The sequence below is a fragment of the Cebus imitator genome, unplaced genomic scaffold, assembly GCF_001604975.1.
Source record: "Cebus imitator isolate Cc_AM_T3 unplaced genomic scaffold, Cebus_imitator-1.0 Scaffold263, whole genome shotgun sequence".
In the NCBI taxonomy this organism is placed as follows: domain Eukaryota; kingdom Metazoa; phylum Chordata; class Mammalia; order Primates; family Cebidae; genus Cebus; species Cebus imitator.
In genome coordinates, this window is record NW_016107578.1 from 2,484,064 (window position 1) to 2,499,793 (window position 15,730).

General features: G+C 49.2%; 1 protein-coding gene across 1 annotated transcript in view; it reads left to right on the forward strand.

The window, feature by feature from the left end:
* The window catches only part of FBN3 (fibrillin 3), an 87,144-nt gene that overhangs the window by 52,635 nt on the left and 18,779 nt on the right, over window positions 1-15,730 (forward strand). Inside the window, exons 41-53 of the mRNA XM_037728355.1 lie at window positions 3,137-3,208; window positions 5,799-5,924; window positions 6,205-6,330; window positions 6,643-6,768; window positions 7,131-7,247; window positions 7,920-8,048; window positions 8,841-8,960; window positions 11,722-11,847; window positions 12,756-12,908; window positions 13,050-13,115; window positions 13,339-13,464; window positions 14,062-14,181; window positions 14,294-14,416. Of these exons, the coding sequence (XP_037584283.1) occupies window positions 3,137-3,208; window positions 5,799-5,924; window positions 6,205-6,330; window positions 6,643-6,768; window positions 7,131-7,247; window positions 7,920-8,048; window positions 8,841-8,960; window positions 11,722-11,847; window positions 12,756-12,908; window positions 13,050-13,115; window positions 13,339-13,464; window positions 14,062-14,181; window positions 14,294-14,416 (1,530 nt within the window). The remainder of the gene's footprint in view (window positions 1-3,136; window positions 3,209-5,798; window positions 5,925-6,204; window positions 6,331-6,642; window positions 6,769-7,130; window positions 7,248-7,919; window positions 8,049-8,840; window positions 8,961-11,721; window positions 11,848-12,755; window positions 12,909-13,049; window positions 13,116-13,338; window positions 13,465-14,061; window positions 14,182-14,293; window positions 14,417-15,730) is intronic.

The following is a 15,730-nucleotide window of genomic DNA, read 5'->3' on the forward strand; positions in this document are numbered from 1 at the left end:
AATACCAGCACTTTGGGAGACCAAGGTGGGCAGATCACCTGAGGTCAGGAGTTTGAGACCAGCCTGGCCAATATTGCAAAAAAACCCCATCTCTTCTGAAAATACAGAAATTAGTCAGATGTGGTGGCACATGCCTGTATTCCCAGCTACTAGGGAGTCTGAGGCAGGAGAATTGCTTGAACCTGGGAGGCAGAGGTTGCAGTGAGCTGAGATCATGCCACTGCACTCCAGCCTGGGCCACATAGCAAGACCCTGTCTCTAAAAAATAAATAAAACCTAAAAATGAGACATTTATTCGTCCAAGTTCTGGAGATGCTGGAAATCAAGGTATTAGCAGGGCCATGCTCCCTGTAAGGCTCTAGTAGAGAATCCTTCCTTGCCTCTTCCAGCTTCTGGTGGCTCCAGATGTTGTTTGGCATTCCTTGGCTTATAGCTGGTTCTTTCCAGTCCCTACTGATGGACACTTAGGTTGTTCCCAGTCCCCCACCAATGGACACTTAGGTTGTTTCTAGTCCCCCACTGATGGACAGTTAGATTGTTTCCAGTCCCTTATTGATGGACACTTAGGTTGTTTCCAGTTTCCCACTGATGGACATTTAGTTTGTTTCCAGTCTCCTACTGATAGATGCTTAGATTGTCTCCAGCTCCCCATTGATAGACACTTAGGCTGTTTCCAGTCCCCTATTGGACACTTAGGTTGTTTCTAGTCCCCCACTCATGGACAGTTAGGTTGTTTCCAGTCACTTTTTTTTTTTTTTTAAAGAGAGTCTCTCTCTGTCCTCCAACCTGGTGTGCAGTGGTGTGATCTTGGCTCACTGCAACCTCTGCCTCCTGGCTTCAAGCGATTCTCCTGCCTCAGCCTCCTGAGTAGCTGGGATTACAGGTGTGTGCCACCATGCCTGACTAATTTTTGTATTTATAATAGAGACATCATTTCACCATTTGGGCCAGGCTGGTCAGGAATTCCTGACCTCAGGTGATCCGCTCACCTCGGCCTCCCAAAGCGCTGAGATTACAGATGTGAGCCACTGCACCCAGCCTCCAGTCCCTTACTGATGGACACTTAGGTTGTTTCCAGTCCCCTATAGATAGACAGATTGTTCTGAGTCTACTACTGATGAACATTTAGGTTGTTTCTAGTCCCCTGCTGATGGACGCTTAGTTTGTTTCCAGTCCCCCAATGATAAACTCAGGTTGTTTTCAAATCCCTCATTGATAGACATTTAGGTTGTTCTTAGTTCCCTATTGATGGACACTTAGGTTGTTTTCCATCCTCCACTGATGAACACTGAGTTTGTTTCCAGTTCTCCAATGATAAACTCTTAAGTTGTTTCCAAGTTCCCCATTGATAGACATTTAGGTTGTTTCTAGTCCCCTATTGATGGACATTTAGGTTGTTTTCTGTCCCCCACTGGTGGACACTTAGGTTGTTTCCAGTCTCCCACTGATAGACGCTCAGGTTGTTTCCAAGTCCCTCATTGATAGACATTTAGGTTGTTCCTAGTCCCCTATTGATGAACATTTAGTTATTTTCCATCCCCCACTGATAGACACTTAGGTTGTTTTCCAGCCCCCCACTGGACCTTTGTCGTTACATGGCTTCTTCTCCCAGGGTCTCTGTCCTTTTCTCGTGGGAACATCAGTCCCTGGATTTGAGGCCTGCCCTACTTCAGGACAACCTCCTCTTGATTATATCTGCAAAGTTCCTGTTTCTAAATAAGGTCACATTCAGAGGTTCCAAGTGGATGTGAATTATCAGGGGGACATTGCTCAGTCCAGTGCACAGTCTGACAAGGAAGGATCATTGTGGAACATCTCTGAATGCCAGACCCTGTGCTGAGTTCCAGGGAATGAGTCTAAGGAGGACTCAGCCCTTCCTGCCATGCTGTGCGGTCTGGGAGGAAGCTGCTCACAGGAGGTTCTGATCATGGAGTAGTTGAGACAGATCAGATGCCACCCACAAGTTCTGTACTGGGACTTAGGTACCTGCCCCAATCTTGTGCCTCTGAGTCTGACATACAGGTAGGATATGACACAGCTAAGTCCACACCATCCGAGGGGCTGCTGAGATTGGTCTCATCACAAGGGCAGAAGTGTGATTAAGGGCTAGGACAGGGACCCAGGGAAAGGTGGCAACATGGCACTGGCCAGGTGCCTGCCCACATCTGTAGGCGGCTCTAGGAACTACGGCCCCACCAGGGCATGTCAGAGAGGCAACATCTGAGTAGCATCTTTATCAGGAATTAATTGGTGAGTGAATCACTCAGGAAGCCTAAAGGTGGTGCCACTCACTGCCCAGGGCCAGGGCCAGTCGGGGAAGGCTCCCATTGGCTGCCCGGAGACCTCAAGGCTCAAGTGGGCTTCATTAGGGAAGGTGAGGGGAGAAGGATGCTCTAAGCAGATGGAACGGCCTGGACAAAGGTGTGGTGTCATGGCGGAACAGGTTGCATTCAGATGTGCATGTACATTGGTGCAGCGAGAATGCAGGTGTCCCAGGTAGAGGGAAAGTGGAGACATGGGTGGGTTTGGGGGAAGCTCTTGAGGTTCAAACTGAGGAGTCTGAATTTCCTGGTGAGGACAGTGAGCATGGTTAGTGGTGCCCATACAGGAAACAGATGGGGGACATCCTGTCTGTGTGGTGGAAAGCCTTTATTCCAGTGCTGGCCGAAGAGGAAGAAGGACGTCAGGTGTGGGGGCTCACACTTGTAATCCCAGCACTTTGGGAGGCTGAGGTAGGCAGATTGCAGATCACTTGAGCCCAGGAATTTGAGGCCAGCCTGGGCAACATAGTGAAACTCCGTCTCTACTAAAAATACAAAAATTAGCCAGGTATGGTGGCGCATGCCTGTCATCCCAGCCACTTGGGAGGCTGAGGTGGGAGGATCACCTGAGCCAGGGAGGTTGAGGTTGCAGTGAGCTGTGATTGCACCACTGCACACTGCAACCTGGGTGACAGAGTGAGACTTTGTCTCAGAAAAAAAAAAAACAAAAAAAGTAGAAGGAGGGAAAGGGGGGAGAGCCAAAAAAGTTCAAGGTGGCCACGTGAGAGCTGGGCTCCAGGGATGAGGTGTCCCCTCCAGGTGGGGAGTCTATCAGGCCTGCAGCCCCAGACTCAGCTCTGTTCCCCTTTCCACAGCTGACTACCAGATCCTGTGCGGAAACCAGGCCCCCGGATTCACCATTGACATCCACACGGGGAAGCCCCTTGGTGAGTGAGCAGTCCCTGCTCCGTCTCTGGGCAACCATCGACCGGGGTCTGCTTCTTCGTGCCCCGCCCTGCCCCTCCCCACAGCTCTTGTCCTCCATCCTTCCCTCCTCCTCACCCCACACACCTTCAACTCCCCAGGAATCAAAAACACTAAAAAAAAAAAAAAAAAAAAAAAAAAAAGAATAACACTATTTTTATTAAACTGTTGCCCATTTTTTTTAATGATGGTAAAATATATGCAACATAAAATTTACCATTTGAGCCAGGCATGGTGGCTCACACCTGTAATTCCAGCACTTTGGAAGGGCAAGGTGGATGAACCAACTGAGGTCAGGAGATTGAAACCAGCCTGGCCAACATGGTGAAACCCTGTCTCTACTAAAAATACAAAAATTAGCTGGGCATGGTGGCAGGATCCTGTAATTTCAGCTACTGAGGAGGCTGAGGCATGAGAATCGCTTGAACCCAGGAAGCATAGGTTGCAGTGAGCCGAGATCTCACCACTGCACTCCAGTCTTGGGGATAGAGTGAGAATTTTTTTTTCTTTGCCGCCAGAAAGAAAAATTACCATTTGAACTATTTTTAAGTGTGCAGTTCAGCGGCAGTAAGTGCGCTTGCGTTGTTTTGCAGCTGTCACCACCATCATCTCCAGAACTTTCTCATCTTCTCCAACCGAAACTCTGTCTCCATGAAACATTCACTCCCCATCCCCCTTCCAGCCCCTGGAACCCACCATTCTACTTTCTGACTCTGTGAATCTGATGATTCTAGGGACTTCCTGTGAGTGGAACCACATAAGATTTGTCCTTTTGTGTCTGGCTTATTTCACTGACCATAATGTCTCAAGGTGCATCCGTGTTGTAGTTTATGTCAAATTGCAGTCCCCCATTGATAGACACTTAGATTGTTTCCAGTCCCCTTTTGATGGACACTTAGGCTGTAGTTTGTGTCAAATTGCTCCCCACAATCCTTTTTTTTTTGAGATGGAGTTTCAGTTTTATTGCCCAGGCTGGAGTGCAATGGTGTGATCTCAGCTCACTGCAACCTCCGCCTCCTGGGTTCAAGCGATTGCCCTGCTTCAGCCCCCCGAGTAGCTAACATTACAGGCACCTGCCACCATGCCTGGCTAATTTTTGTATTTTAGTAGAGATGGGGTTTCACCATGTTGGTCAGGTTGGTCTCTAACTCCTGACCTCAAGTGATCCACCTACCTCAGCCTCCCACAGTGCTGGGTTACAGGCATGAGCCACCTTGCCCAGCCAGAATGCTCCCTTTTTAAGTCTAATAAGGTATTGCACAATTTAACACCTGCATGCCAAATTTCAACCATGCACTGTTTAATTTAATTTGTTTTAATCCTCTGAATATATTCTCCTTATTTTTTTTTTAAATCAAAGCATGGCAAATAAAACTCACTTCTCCCATCTCTACCTAAACTCTGATCCTTTCTCCCTCTCTGGACGTTCTTATGTTTTATGGCTGGAGTATTGCTTTCTAGTTTTTTCTTCCTTCATTACATAATAGGTCCCCCACTGAAAATGTATGGCGTTGGTTTCTGGGGCGTTTTACATAAATTATGTAATGTTTGACATGTTGCTTACAACTTGCTTTTGTCATCCAAAATGTATCTTGAGGAACTAGGTTATTATCTGCAATGCAGCCTCTCTCTGTGCCCTTCCTGGAAGTGTTTCATGGTGCAGATACATCCCAGGTCCCCCACTGATGGGCACTTAGGTTGTTTCAGATCCCCAGATCCCCTTTTGATGGACACTTGGGTTGTTTCTAGTCCTCTGTTGATAGATAGATGGGCTGTTTCCAGTCCCCTATGGATGGACACTTATATTGTTTATATATAACTGTTTTATTGAGATGTAATTCACATACCACACACTTCACCCATTTAAAGTGCCCTATTCAGTGGCTTTGAGTACATTCACAGCGTTATACAACCATCATCTCTAAGTTTAGAACATTTTCATCACACAAAAGTAAACCCTGTGCCTATTAGCAGTCACTTCCTTTCCCCCTTCCCTTCTGCCCCTGGCAACCACAAATCAACTTTCTGTCTCTATTGATTTGCTATTTCTGGATGTTTCCTTTAAATGCAGCCATGCAGTATTTGTTCTTTTGTGTCTGACTTCTCCTAGCAGAATGTTTTTAGGGTTCAACCATGTTGTCGTGTGTTATCAGGCTTTATTCCTTAATAAGGCTGAAGAATATTCCACGGTACAGACATTCCATATTTTGCTCTGCATTCAATTGATGTTTCCAGTTTCTTGCTAAATAGCATCTCATACCACTGTCCTGCTCACACCTAGGGCTGTTACTTTCCAGCAGGGTTGCTGGGTCAGGAACATTTTCAATTGGGAAAAACACACACTCTCTCTCTGCTCTTGTCTTTCCTCCCACATCCTGATCTCTTTCTGGTGTGAGTGGATGTACTTTGGCCACAGCAAGATTTTTGTGAATGTGTGCTTCTTTGTGGTCACAACATCCTCAACTAGACTGCAGGACTAGTGGGTCCCTTCGCTCAGGGTTGCTGGAAGTCCCAAGGGGCTGGGCTGCCCCTGATGGCAGATGCCCTCTGCAGACATTGATGAGTGTGGAGAGATCCCCGCCATCTGTGCCAATGGCATCTGCATCAACCAGATCGGGAGCTTCCACTGCGAGTGCCCCACAGGCTTCAACTACAACAGCATCCTGCTGACTTGTGAAGGTGCCACCTCTCCCTGTTCCTCCCTGGGGTCTGGATGGGATGCATGTCACCCACTGCACAATCTGGGCACATCACTAACACTCTGTAAGCCTCCTTTTCCCCATCTGTATAATGGGCTAACACCTTTCCAAGGGCCTCCATCTCATATAGCCACCCTCACTGCAGCTCTGGCTGCTTCCAGAGAGACCACCTGCTCTGAAGCAGCAAATTGGGCTTCAGGTTTGATTCTGTCAAGATGGGCTTCTCTGTCACCCCCACCTCTTTTTCTGTATTTGCCCAGATGTCAATGAGTGTGGCAGCAGGGAGAGTCCCTGCCAGCAGAATGCCGACTGCATCAACATCCCTGGCAGCTACCGCTGCAAGTGCACCCGAGGGTACAAACTGTCACCAGGCGGGGCTTGTGTGGGTGAGCAGGATCCCTGGGAGGAGGTGCAGGAGCTGGGCTCTGTCGCCCATGGGGACTTAGATGGGGTATGGCTCTGTCCGGGTCTTCCCCTTTATCTGTGCTATTCGGGGAGTGGGAAATGTATTGCGAGTGTGCCAATAGGAAGTGATAGAAGTGGGAGCTCAGGTCCATGCTGACAGCCTGACGCCCCTGGTGGAAGTTTGAGTGGGGGACTTCAAGGCAGGTTCTGGCTTCCCTATTGCAGTAGGGGAGAGCTCGGGCAAACACTGTGTGGTGGGGGCCCTGGGGACACCATGCTGTCTGCACCCCCAGGACGGAATGAGTGTCGGGAGATCCCAAATGTTTGTAACCATGGCGACTGCATGGACACAGAAGGCAGCTACATGTGTCGGTGTCACCGTGGATTCCAGGCCTCTATAGATCATACCCTGTGTATGGGTGAGACCCTCATCTTCCCCCTCCTTTCAAGCCAGGCTGCCCGGGGTCTACACCTCCCCGAGGACGGAAGTGGTGTTTCCGTCCATCCTAGTTCACAGACAGATCCAAGTTTGAGCCTTGACATTAAGATCTTGGGTAAATGACTGATCTGCCTCCCTGTGCCTCAGTTTTCCCATCTTTAAATGGGGGTGATATGTCACACCAGGGGCACTTCCCAGCCTTCACCTTCAGGGGCCACTGCTCAGTCATCTAGGCAGAGCTAGGTGCAGGGGAGGAGGGCTAGGTCCAGAGGGTCTGTCACTCCCCAAGTCCCCCAATTCCCTGGGTGAGCTGGGCTGGGCTCTTGGGCTTTGCTTCTGTAGACATCGACGAATGTGACCAGCAGCCTTGTGGAAATGGGACCTGCAAGAACATCGTCGGCTCCTACAACTGCCTCTGCTTCCCTGGCTTTGTAGTGACACACAATGGGGATTGTGTGGGTGAGTCAGCTCAGTTGGCAGGCTGGCCACAAAGTAGGTTCTCAGAACCTAAGGAAGTAAATCTAGAACTTGATCACAGAAAGATGCCCAGAAAGTCCCCAAATATTTATAAATTAAATAACATGCTCCTAAATAATCCATAGTTAAATAAATCATAAGGAGAATTAGAAAATACGTTGAAGTAAAAGAAAATACATCCTGGCTAACAAGGTGAATCCCCATCTTTACTAAAAACACAAAAAATTAGGCAGGCATGGTGGCGCACACCTGTAGTGCCAGCTACTAAGGAGGCTGAGGCAGGAGAATTGCTTGAACCCGGGAGGCAGATGTTGCAGTGAGCTGAGATCACACCACTGCACTCCAGCCTGGGTGACAGAGTGAGACTCCATCTAAAAAAAAAAAAAAAGAATGAAAATGAAAGCATAACATATGAACATACATAGAATGCAGCTAAGGAAGCACTTAGAGGAAAATTCATAGTATTACATGGTTATATTAGAAAATATCAGCACCTGCCTCATAAGGTAGGTGGAAGGCTAATATACACAGTCTATACACTGAGTGCTCAAGTTGAAGTCAATGCTCTCAACTCAGTTGTGGACAGAAGTACAAAGAAGGCTTGATCCTTTCAAGTTTTGTGGGTTACCTGGCCTGCCCATCTCCCCTCTACAGATTTTGATGAGTGTACTACTCTGGTGGGGCAGGTGTGCCGATTTGGCCAGTGCCGCAACACAGCTGGTTCCTTCTATTGCCTTTGCAAGGATGGCTTTGAGCTCACAGCTGATGGGAAGAACTGTGTTGGTGAGTCTCCCTATGGTACTCAGAGGCATCTCAGCCAGCCCCCTGCTCCATGTATACCATAGTTTGGGTGAGCATAGATCCATTTATTACCCAAGCATTTATTTTAAGGTTTAAAAAAAATAATACCCCGTACTTTGGGAGGCTGAGGTGGGAGGATTGCTTGAGGCCAGGAGTTTGAGACCAGCCTGGGCAACATAGTGAGCCCTCGTCTCTACAAAGAAATTAAAATTAGCCAGGAGTGGTGGCTACTGCCTGTAGTCCTAGCTACTTGGGCAGGAGGATCACTTGTGCCCAGGAGTTTGAGGCTGCAGTGAGCTATGATCACACCACTGCACTCCAGCCTGGGCAGCAAGAAAAGATCCTATGTCAAAATAAATAAATAAATGAAATAATTATAAAACCAGCACATCAAACCTGTTCTTATGTATGGGGTTTGTGGTGTAGGGTGAAGCTGTCTTGAAAAGGTAGGTTTCCATAAGCAAAGAATAGTAGAAGCGCTAAATGGATACCATGGAAGGAATCCACTGGTGGTGCCAGATTAGGAATCTTGCTACCTCTTCCCACTAGACACCATCTGGTCCTCCTTATAACCCCGTGAGGGTCAGATAATCCTTCCCCAGGTGTCCCTGTGTTCCTGAGTCTCAGCCCTTGCCCTGGAGCCAGAACTGCCACTGGGAGGGCTTGTCTTGAGCCCCTCGGCCATCATGCAGTGATTGCAGGTGTTGATCCCAGTCCCAGGTGAGCCCCCTGCATCCTGGCTGGCACAAGGACCCTTCTTTCTCCTTTTCACAGACACCAACGAGTGCCTCAGCCTTGCAGGAACCTGCCTATCAGGCACTTGCCAGAACCTTGAGGGCTCCTTCCGCTGCATCTGTCCCCTGGGCTTCCAGGTGCTGAGTGACCACTGCATCGGTGAGTGTCCAGCCCCAACTCCCAGTTCTAGGGCCAGGGAGTGCCTCTGGTTCTCCATCTGTAAAATGAGAATACCAGCTAGGGCTGTGATGAAGGTGGAGATGTACTTAACGCAGCGCCAAACACAGCTTCCTAAACTACCATTGTCATTCTGATTGTTTCTGGACTCCCAGCTCAGGACTTTGTCTCTGGTGCCCACAGGCTTCCTCGTGAATCCTGTGAAATGAACATGAATGTGGGGTCTCACCGTTTCTCAGTGCATCCAAATGTAGAGCTCCTCACTTGCTAACTGGTAATGAAGGACTAGTCTGGCCCAAGCTTCAATGGTATAATCACCCATAGAGATGATTTCATGCAGTCTGGCCTGATCTTTGGTTCATTTCTCCACCTGGGCTAGCCTCAGAAAGTGTGGGCTAACTGAACCATCCTGGGCTGAGCAGATGAGCTACCTTGTTCACTGTGGCCTAACCTGGACCAGTCTGGCCTGACCACCTCTGATTCGGGCTTCCATCTGGGCTAGGCTTGTATAATCTGAGTTAACCTGGGCCAGTCTGGCCTGACCACCTCTGATTCGGGCTTCCATCTGGGCTAGGCTTGTATAATCTGAGCTAACCTGGACCAGTCTGGCCTGGCCTCTTCTGATGTATTCTTTTTTTTTTTTTTTTTTGAGATGGAGTCTCACTCTCAGTTCACTGCAACCTCCACCTAGTGGATTCAAGAGATTCTCCTGCCTCAGCCTCCCAAGTAGCTGGGATTACAGGCGCTCATCACCACACCTGGCTAATTTTTATATTTTTAGTAGAGACAGGGTTTCAGCATGTTGGCCAGGCTGGTCTCAAACTTCTGACCTCAAGTGATCCTCCCATCTCAGCCTCCCAAAGTGCTGGGATTACAGGCGTGAGCCACTGTGCCCGGTCTATTCTGATCTATTCTATTTGGGCTAGCTTAGTACAACATGAGCTAACCCCACCCAGTGTAGGCTAAATATGTCAATCTCAGCTTTGTGCAATTTTTTTTTAAGATTTAAATTTTTTTCTATTTTTTCTTATTTTAATTTCAATAGTTATGGAAAAACAGGTGGTTTTTGGTTACATGGATAAGTTCTTAAGTGGTGATTTCTGAGATTTTGGTGCACCCATCACCCAAGTACTATACACTGTACCCCAGTATGTAGTCTGTTACCCCTTACCCACCTCCCATCTTCCCCGGGAGTCCCCAAAGTCCTTTATATCATTATTATGCCCTTGCATCCTCATATCTTAGCTCCCACTTGTAAGTGAGAACATAAGCTATTTGGTTTTCCATTCCTGAGTTACTTCATTTAGAATGATGGCCTCTAGCTCCATCCAAGTTGCTGCAAAGGACATTATTTTATTCCCTTTTTTTTTTTTTTTTTTTGAAATGGAGTCTTGCTCTGTCACCCAGGCTGGAGTGCAGTGGCACAATCTCAGCTTACTGGAACCTCCACTTCCTGGGTTCAAGGAATTCTCCTGCCTCATCCTCCTGGTAGCTGGCATTACAGGCACGTGCCACCACAATGCCTGGCTAATTTTTGTGCTTTCAGTAGAGACGGGGCTTCACTATGTTGACCAGCTACATGATCACTTGAGGTCAGGAGTTCAAGTTGAACTCCTGACCTCCATCTTCTGGCTTTCCAGAATCAGTCAAGTGATTGTCCAGCCTTGGCCTCCCAGAGTGCTGGGATTACAAGCATGAGCCACTGCACCCGGCCTATTGCATTCCATTTTATGGCTGAGTAGTATTCCATGGTGTATACAAACCACATTTTCTTTATCTACTCGTTGGTTGATGAGCATTTATAAACATGATGGTTCCATATTTTTGCTATTGTGAATTGTGTTGCTATAAATATTCATGTGCATGTGTCTTTTTCATATAATGACTTATTTTCCCTCTGGGTAGATACCCAGTAGCAGGATTGCTGGATTGAATGGTAGTTCTACTTTTAGTTCTTTAAGGAATCTCCACAGTTTTCCACAGTGGTTGTACTATGTACAATTTCAGTCTCTAATCGTGAACTATTCCTAACCATGACCTTTACTCTGGAGACACTGTCCAGGAAGGACCTACATGTACACACAACGCCCACCTCATGCTGCAGCTCATACTGAGCTCTCAGGACCCCAGCCCTGCTGCAGCCCCTGGCTGGACGTGCACTCCATCTGCCCCTCTTCACAGCTGAGTTGTTGGAAACAGATGCTCTATGCGGCAAAGAAAAATTAGCACTAAGACAAAGGATCTCTCAGCAAAGCAATTTTTACTTCCTGGACTGCAGGAAGGGTACTCTCACTAGCCATCTTGCCATGAGAGTACAATGAACAAAGGAAAAGCGAACATATTTATCCTTTATGCATTTGGGGTCGTCCTTACTGCCGTGTCTGATCTCCATTGGCTGGAGCCAGACCTCACAATCTAAACTAAAACGCAATTGGCTAATAACTTGAAGCTTTTTAAAAAAGATAAAAGCAATGGAGAGCTGAGACATGCCTGTAAGCACGTCCAGCACTGACATTTTGGTTAAAGTACAAGGACATAGAACGTACTACGTGCCTGTAAGCATGGCATGTTTAACGGCTATGTAGAATAAGGCTTAACAAAGAGTTATTAGCACACTTATGATTTATTCTTTAACAAGAAAAGAAACTTTAAAGAGGAACTTTTTTACTTCCCACATGAGTCCTCTCCCCACTGGTGGAGGTCCTACTTGCACCCCGCCCAGCTCGTGTCCCTGCCCCTCCAGACATTGACGAGTGCTCAGAGGAGCCCAACCTCTGCCTCTTTGGCACCTGTACCAACAGTCCTGGGAGCTTCCAGTGCCTCTGCCCACCTGGTTTTGTCCTCTCTGACAACGGGCACCATTGCTTTGGTGAGTCCACAATCCAGGAAGCACACAGGGCTTAGGGAAGAGGGTGGGAAGTGGGGAGGGGAACGGTCAGATCATCCAGAAAAGAGGGTTGTGGTTTCTTGTATGACCCTCTGGGAGCTCTGGCCAGGCAGAGGTGTCCTCTGCATTAGCAGGGTTGTCCTAGTGCCAGCAACCTCTTGGCTATAGAGGTCACGTCTACGGAGGGCTAACCTGGTCCATTCTGAGCTAGCCCGGGTGTGCTTCGTTTGGGTTTTCCTGTATTGGCCACAGTCTTCTTCAACGGACTGGTTTTGTCCAGTTTGAGCTAGCCTACACTACACTGGGCTGGCTCCATTTCAGCTGGGCCAGCCTTGTCTACTGTGGGCTAACCTCACCCAGCTTGAGCCAGCCTGTTCTCTCACTGGTCAGGGGCAATAAGGGTGAAAGCAGAGGCTGCAGTTCACCTCAAGCAATATTTGCTATTCTGGAGGGCTGGGACCCCAGCCTGCTGGTGAGGACTTGTCAGATGGACGGGGTCCAGGGCTAAGGGTTGGGGCTTTGGGGTCTGAATTCCAAGATCCTCTGGCTTTCTGGAATCAGTCATTTGGCCTCTCCAGGAAGGGATTTTTGATTCAAGAGTAACCACCGAGTTTGATTTTTCTTCCTGGCACAGGAACACCCCAAAGCAATGAAGTGGGATGGGATTCCAGCTGCCCCCACAAAGCCCCAGTGCAGATCCTCATTGGCACAGAGTAGGTCACACATCCATCCTCAAACCAATCACCATGGCCAGGGTTGTGGCATGTTCTGATTGGCCACTGACAAGATCAGCACAGCCCATTCACCAGGACTGGGGTGCAGGAGGTCAGAGAGGCAGGCGGGCACTGCCTATGGCCCTCAATCAGGGTAATGGAGCCCCCGCCCCACAGACACACGGCAGAGTTTCTGCTTCACTCGTTTTGAGGCTGGGAAGTGCACGGTGCCCAAAGCTTTCAACACCACCAAGACGCGGTGCTGCTGCAGTAAGAGGCCTGGGGAGGGCTGGGGAGACCCCTGCCAGCTGTGTCCCCAGGAGGGCAGTGGTGAGTGCCCACCCCTGTCCAGCTTACCCTGTCATGACGCGCTCTCTCCTTCCTCTCCCATTCTTCCCTCACCCTTCCCTGCACACACCTGGGGGCTGAACCTGGCCCCTGATTCTGACTTCCCTCCCCATCTCCATCCAGCTGCTTTTCAGGAGCTCTGCCCCTTTGGCCACGGGGCAGTCCCGGGCCCGGATGACTCCCGAGAAGGTGAGCCTCTCACCCACGTGCTAAGAGCCCTTTCTGAGCCACCCAGTTCCATCTCTGCACTGCCTGGGTCTCTGAGTCTCAGGTTCCCCCTGAGACCCATGGGCTGCCCTGGACACTGCTAGCCTGGGGTGTGGACTCTTGTCCCTTGGGACCTTGAGTGTGGCCAGGGCACTGGGGATTGCCTGGTGACAGGAACCATGTCTGCAATGCCTGCTATCCGCAGACGTGAACGAGTGTGCGGAGAACCCTGGCGTCTGCACTAACGGCATCTGTGTCAACACCGATGGATCCTTCCGCTGTGAGTGTCCCTTTGGCTACAGCCTGGACTTCACCGGTATCAGCTGTGTGGGTGAGTGGCCTGCCGTGCCCCAGCCCCTCCCAAGCCTCTCCCAGGACAAGAAGGAGCAGAGCAGGGCAGGGAAGACACTCCCAGGCAGTGGGCGAGATCCTCATTCTTTCACACCTCGCTCATTCATTTATTGGCTCATTCATTCACTCACTTATTCACTCATTTGTTCCCTCACTCATTATCTCCCTCACTCATTCACTGACTAATTCACTCCTTTGCTCATGCATTCCTTCACTTGTTCATTCACTCCTTCATTCACACCTCATTCATTCACTGGCTCATTCATTTACTCACTTATTCAGTTACTTATTCGCTCACTCACTCATTCCCTTCTCACTCATTCACTTACTAATTCACTCACTCATTCGCTCCTCTGCTCACTCATTCCTTCACTTGTTCATGCACTCATTTCCTCATTCATTCGCACCTCACTCATTCATTCACTGAACACTTACCGCTTGCCTGCCCCATAGCCAGGCTAGAGGTGCATTAATCTGGCCCCATATGATCTGTGGTGGTCAACAGGCAGGCAGATGGGATGCTACTGAGGTTGGGGGACCCTCTGAAGGCACTGAGAACTCCCTTACATCCACCCAGACACAGACGAGTGCTCCGTTGGCCACCCCTGTGGGCAAGGCACATGCACCAACATCATCGGAGGCTTCGAATGTGCCTGTGCGGACGGCTTTGAGCCTGGCCCCATCATGACCTGCGAGGGTACAACGCTGCCTGCCCAGCACCTGGGCCATGTGACAGAGATGCCTGGGGGAGGGAGTGGAGGCCCCACCAGCAGCCCCCACCCAGCTGGCACCTTCACTGGCCTCCCCAGATATTGATGAGTGCTCTCTGAACCCGCTGCTCTGTGCCTTCCGCTGTCACAATACCGAGGGCTCCTACCTGTGCACCTGCCCAGCCGGCTACACCCTGCGGGAGGACGGGGCCATGTGTCGAGGTAGGTCCCACACAGGCAGGGTCCTGGGGCTCCCTATCCCCTGATCCCGAAGCCCACCCATTGGATGTCAGTAACATCCTGGACCCTGGAGTCCAGCACATCTAGGTGTGATCTCAGCTCTTCCACTTCCTGACCCCAAACAGAGGAATAAGAGCCCTCGTCCCTGAGCTGGGGAGTGAGCAATCAAGGAGGCAAAGTGAGTGAAGAGGTCGGGCATGGTGTCTCACACTCGTAAACCTAGCACTTTGGAAGGCCAAGGCAGGAGGATCGCTTGAGCCCAGGAGTTTGAGAACAGCCGGGACAACATAGCAAGACCCCCTCTCTACAAAAAATTTAAACATTAGCTGGGCATGGTGACATGTGCCTGTAGTTCCAGCTACTCTGGAGGCTGAGGTGGGAGGATTGCTTAAGCCCAGGAGTTTGAGGTTGCCGTAAGCTATGATTGCCCTACTGTACTGCAGCCTGGGCAACAGAGAGACTGTGACTCAAAAAAAAAAAAAAAAAAAAAAAAAACATACATATGTACATACATAAACACAAAAAAAAAAAAAAACCCTCAGATCTATAAATAATAAAGAAGTAAACACTTTTTAAAAAAAAAAAAAAAAAAAAAAAAAAAAAAGGACAAGAGGGAGGGCACTAACATCTCCTCCCTGGATCCAGAGTCTAACAGGACAGGAGGGGCTAAACCTGCCCTGAGTGGGTAGAATGGCAGGAACAGCCAATCGGTGCCTGCCAGGGGATAATGCAGCCGTGTCTGAGACGTTTTTATTGTCACAACAGGGAGTGAGGTTCGTGGCATTAAGTGGCCAGGGATGCTACTAAGTATCATTCAGTGTAGCTGGGCGCAATGGCTCACGCCTGAAATCTCAGCACTTTGGGAGGCCGAGGCAGGTGGATCACTTGGAGGCTAGGCGTTTGAGACCAGTTTCACCAACATGGTGAAACCCCGTCTCTACTAAAAATACGAAAGAATGAGCTGGGCATGGTGGCGGGCACCTGTAATCCCAGCTACTTGAGAGGCTGAGGCAGGAGAATCACTTGAACCTGGGAGGCAAAGGTTGCAGTGAGTCAAGAACATGCCACTGCACTCCAGCCTGGGGAACAAAAGTGAAACTCAGTCTCAAAATAAATAAGTAAATAAAAAATACAAAATTAGCTGGACATCGTGGCGCACATCTGTAATCTCAGCTACCTGGGAGGCTGAGAGACAAGAGAATTGCTTGAATCTGGGAGGCAGAGGTTGCAGTGAGCTGAGATCACGCCATTGTACTCCAGCCTGGGCAACAAGAGCAAAACTCCGTCTCAGAAAAA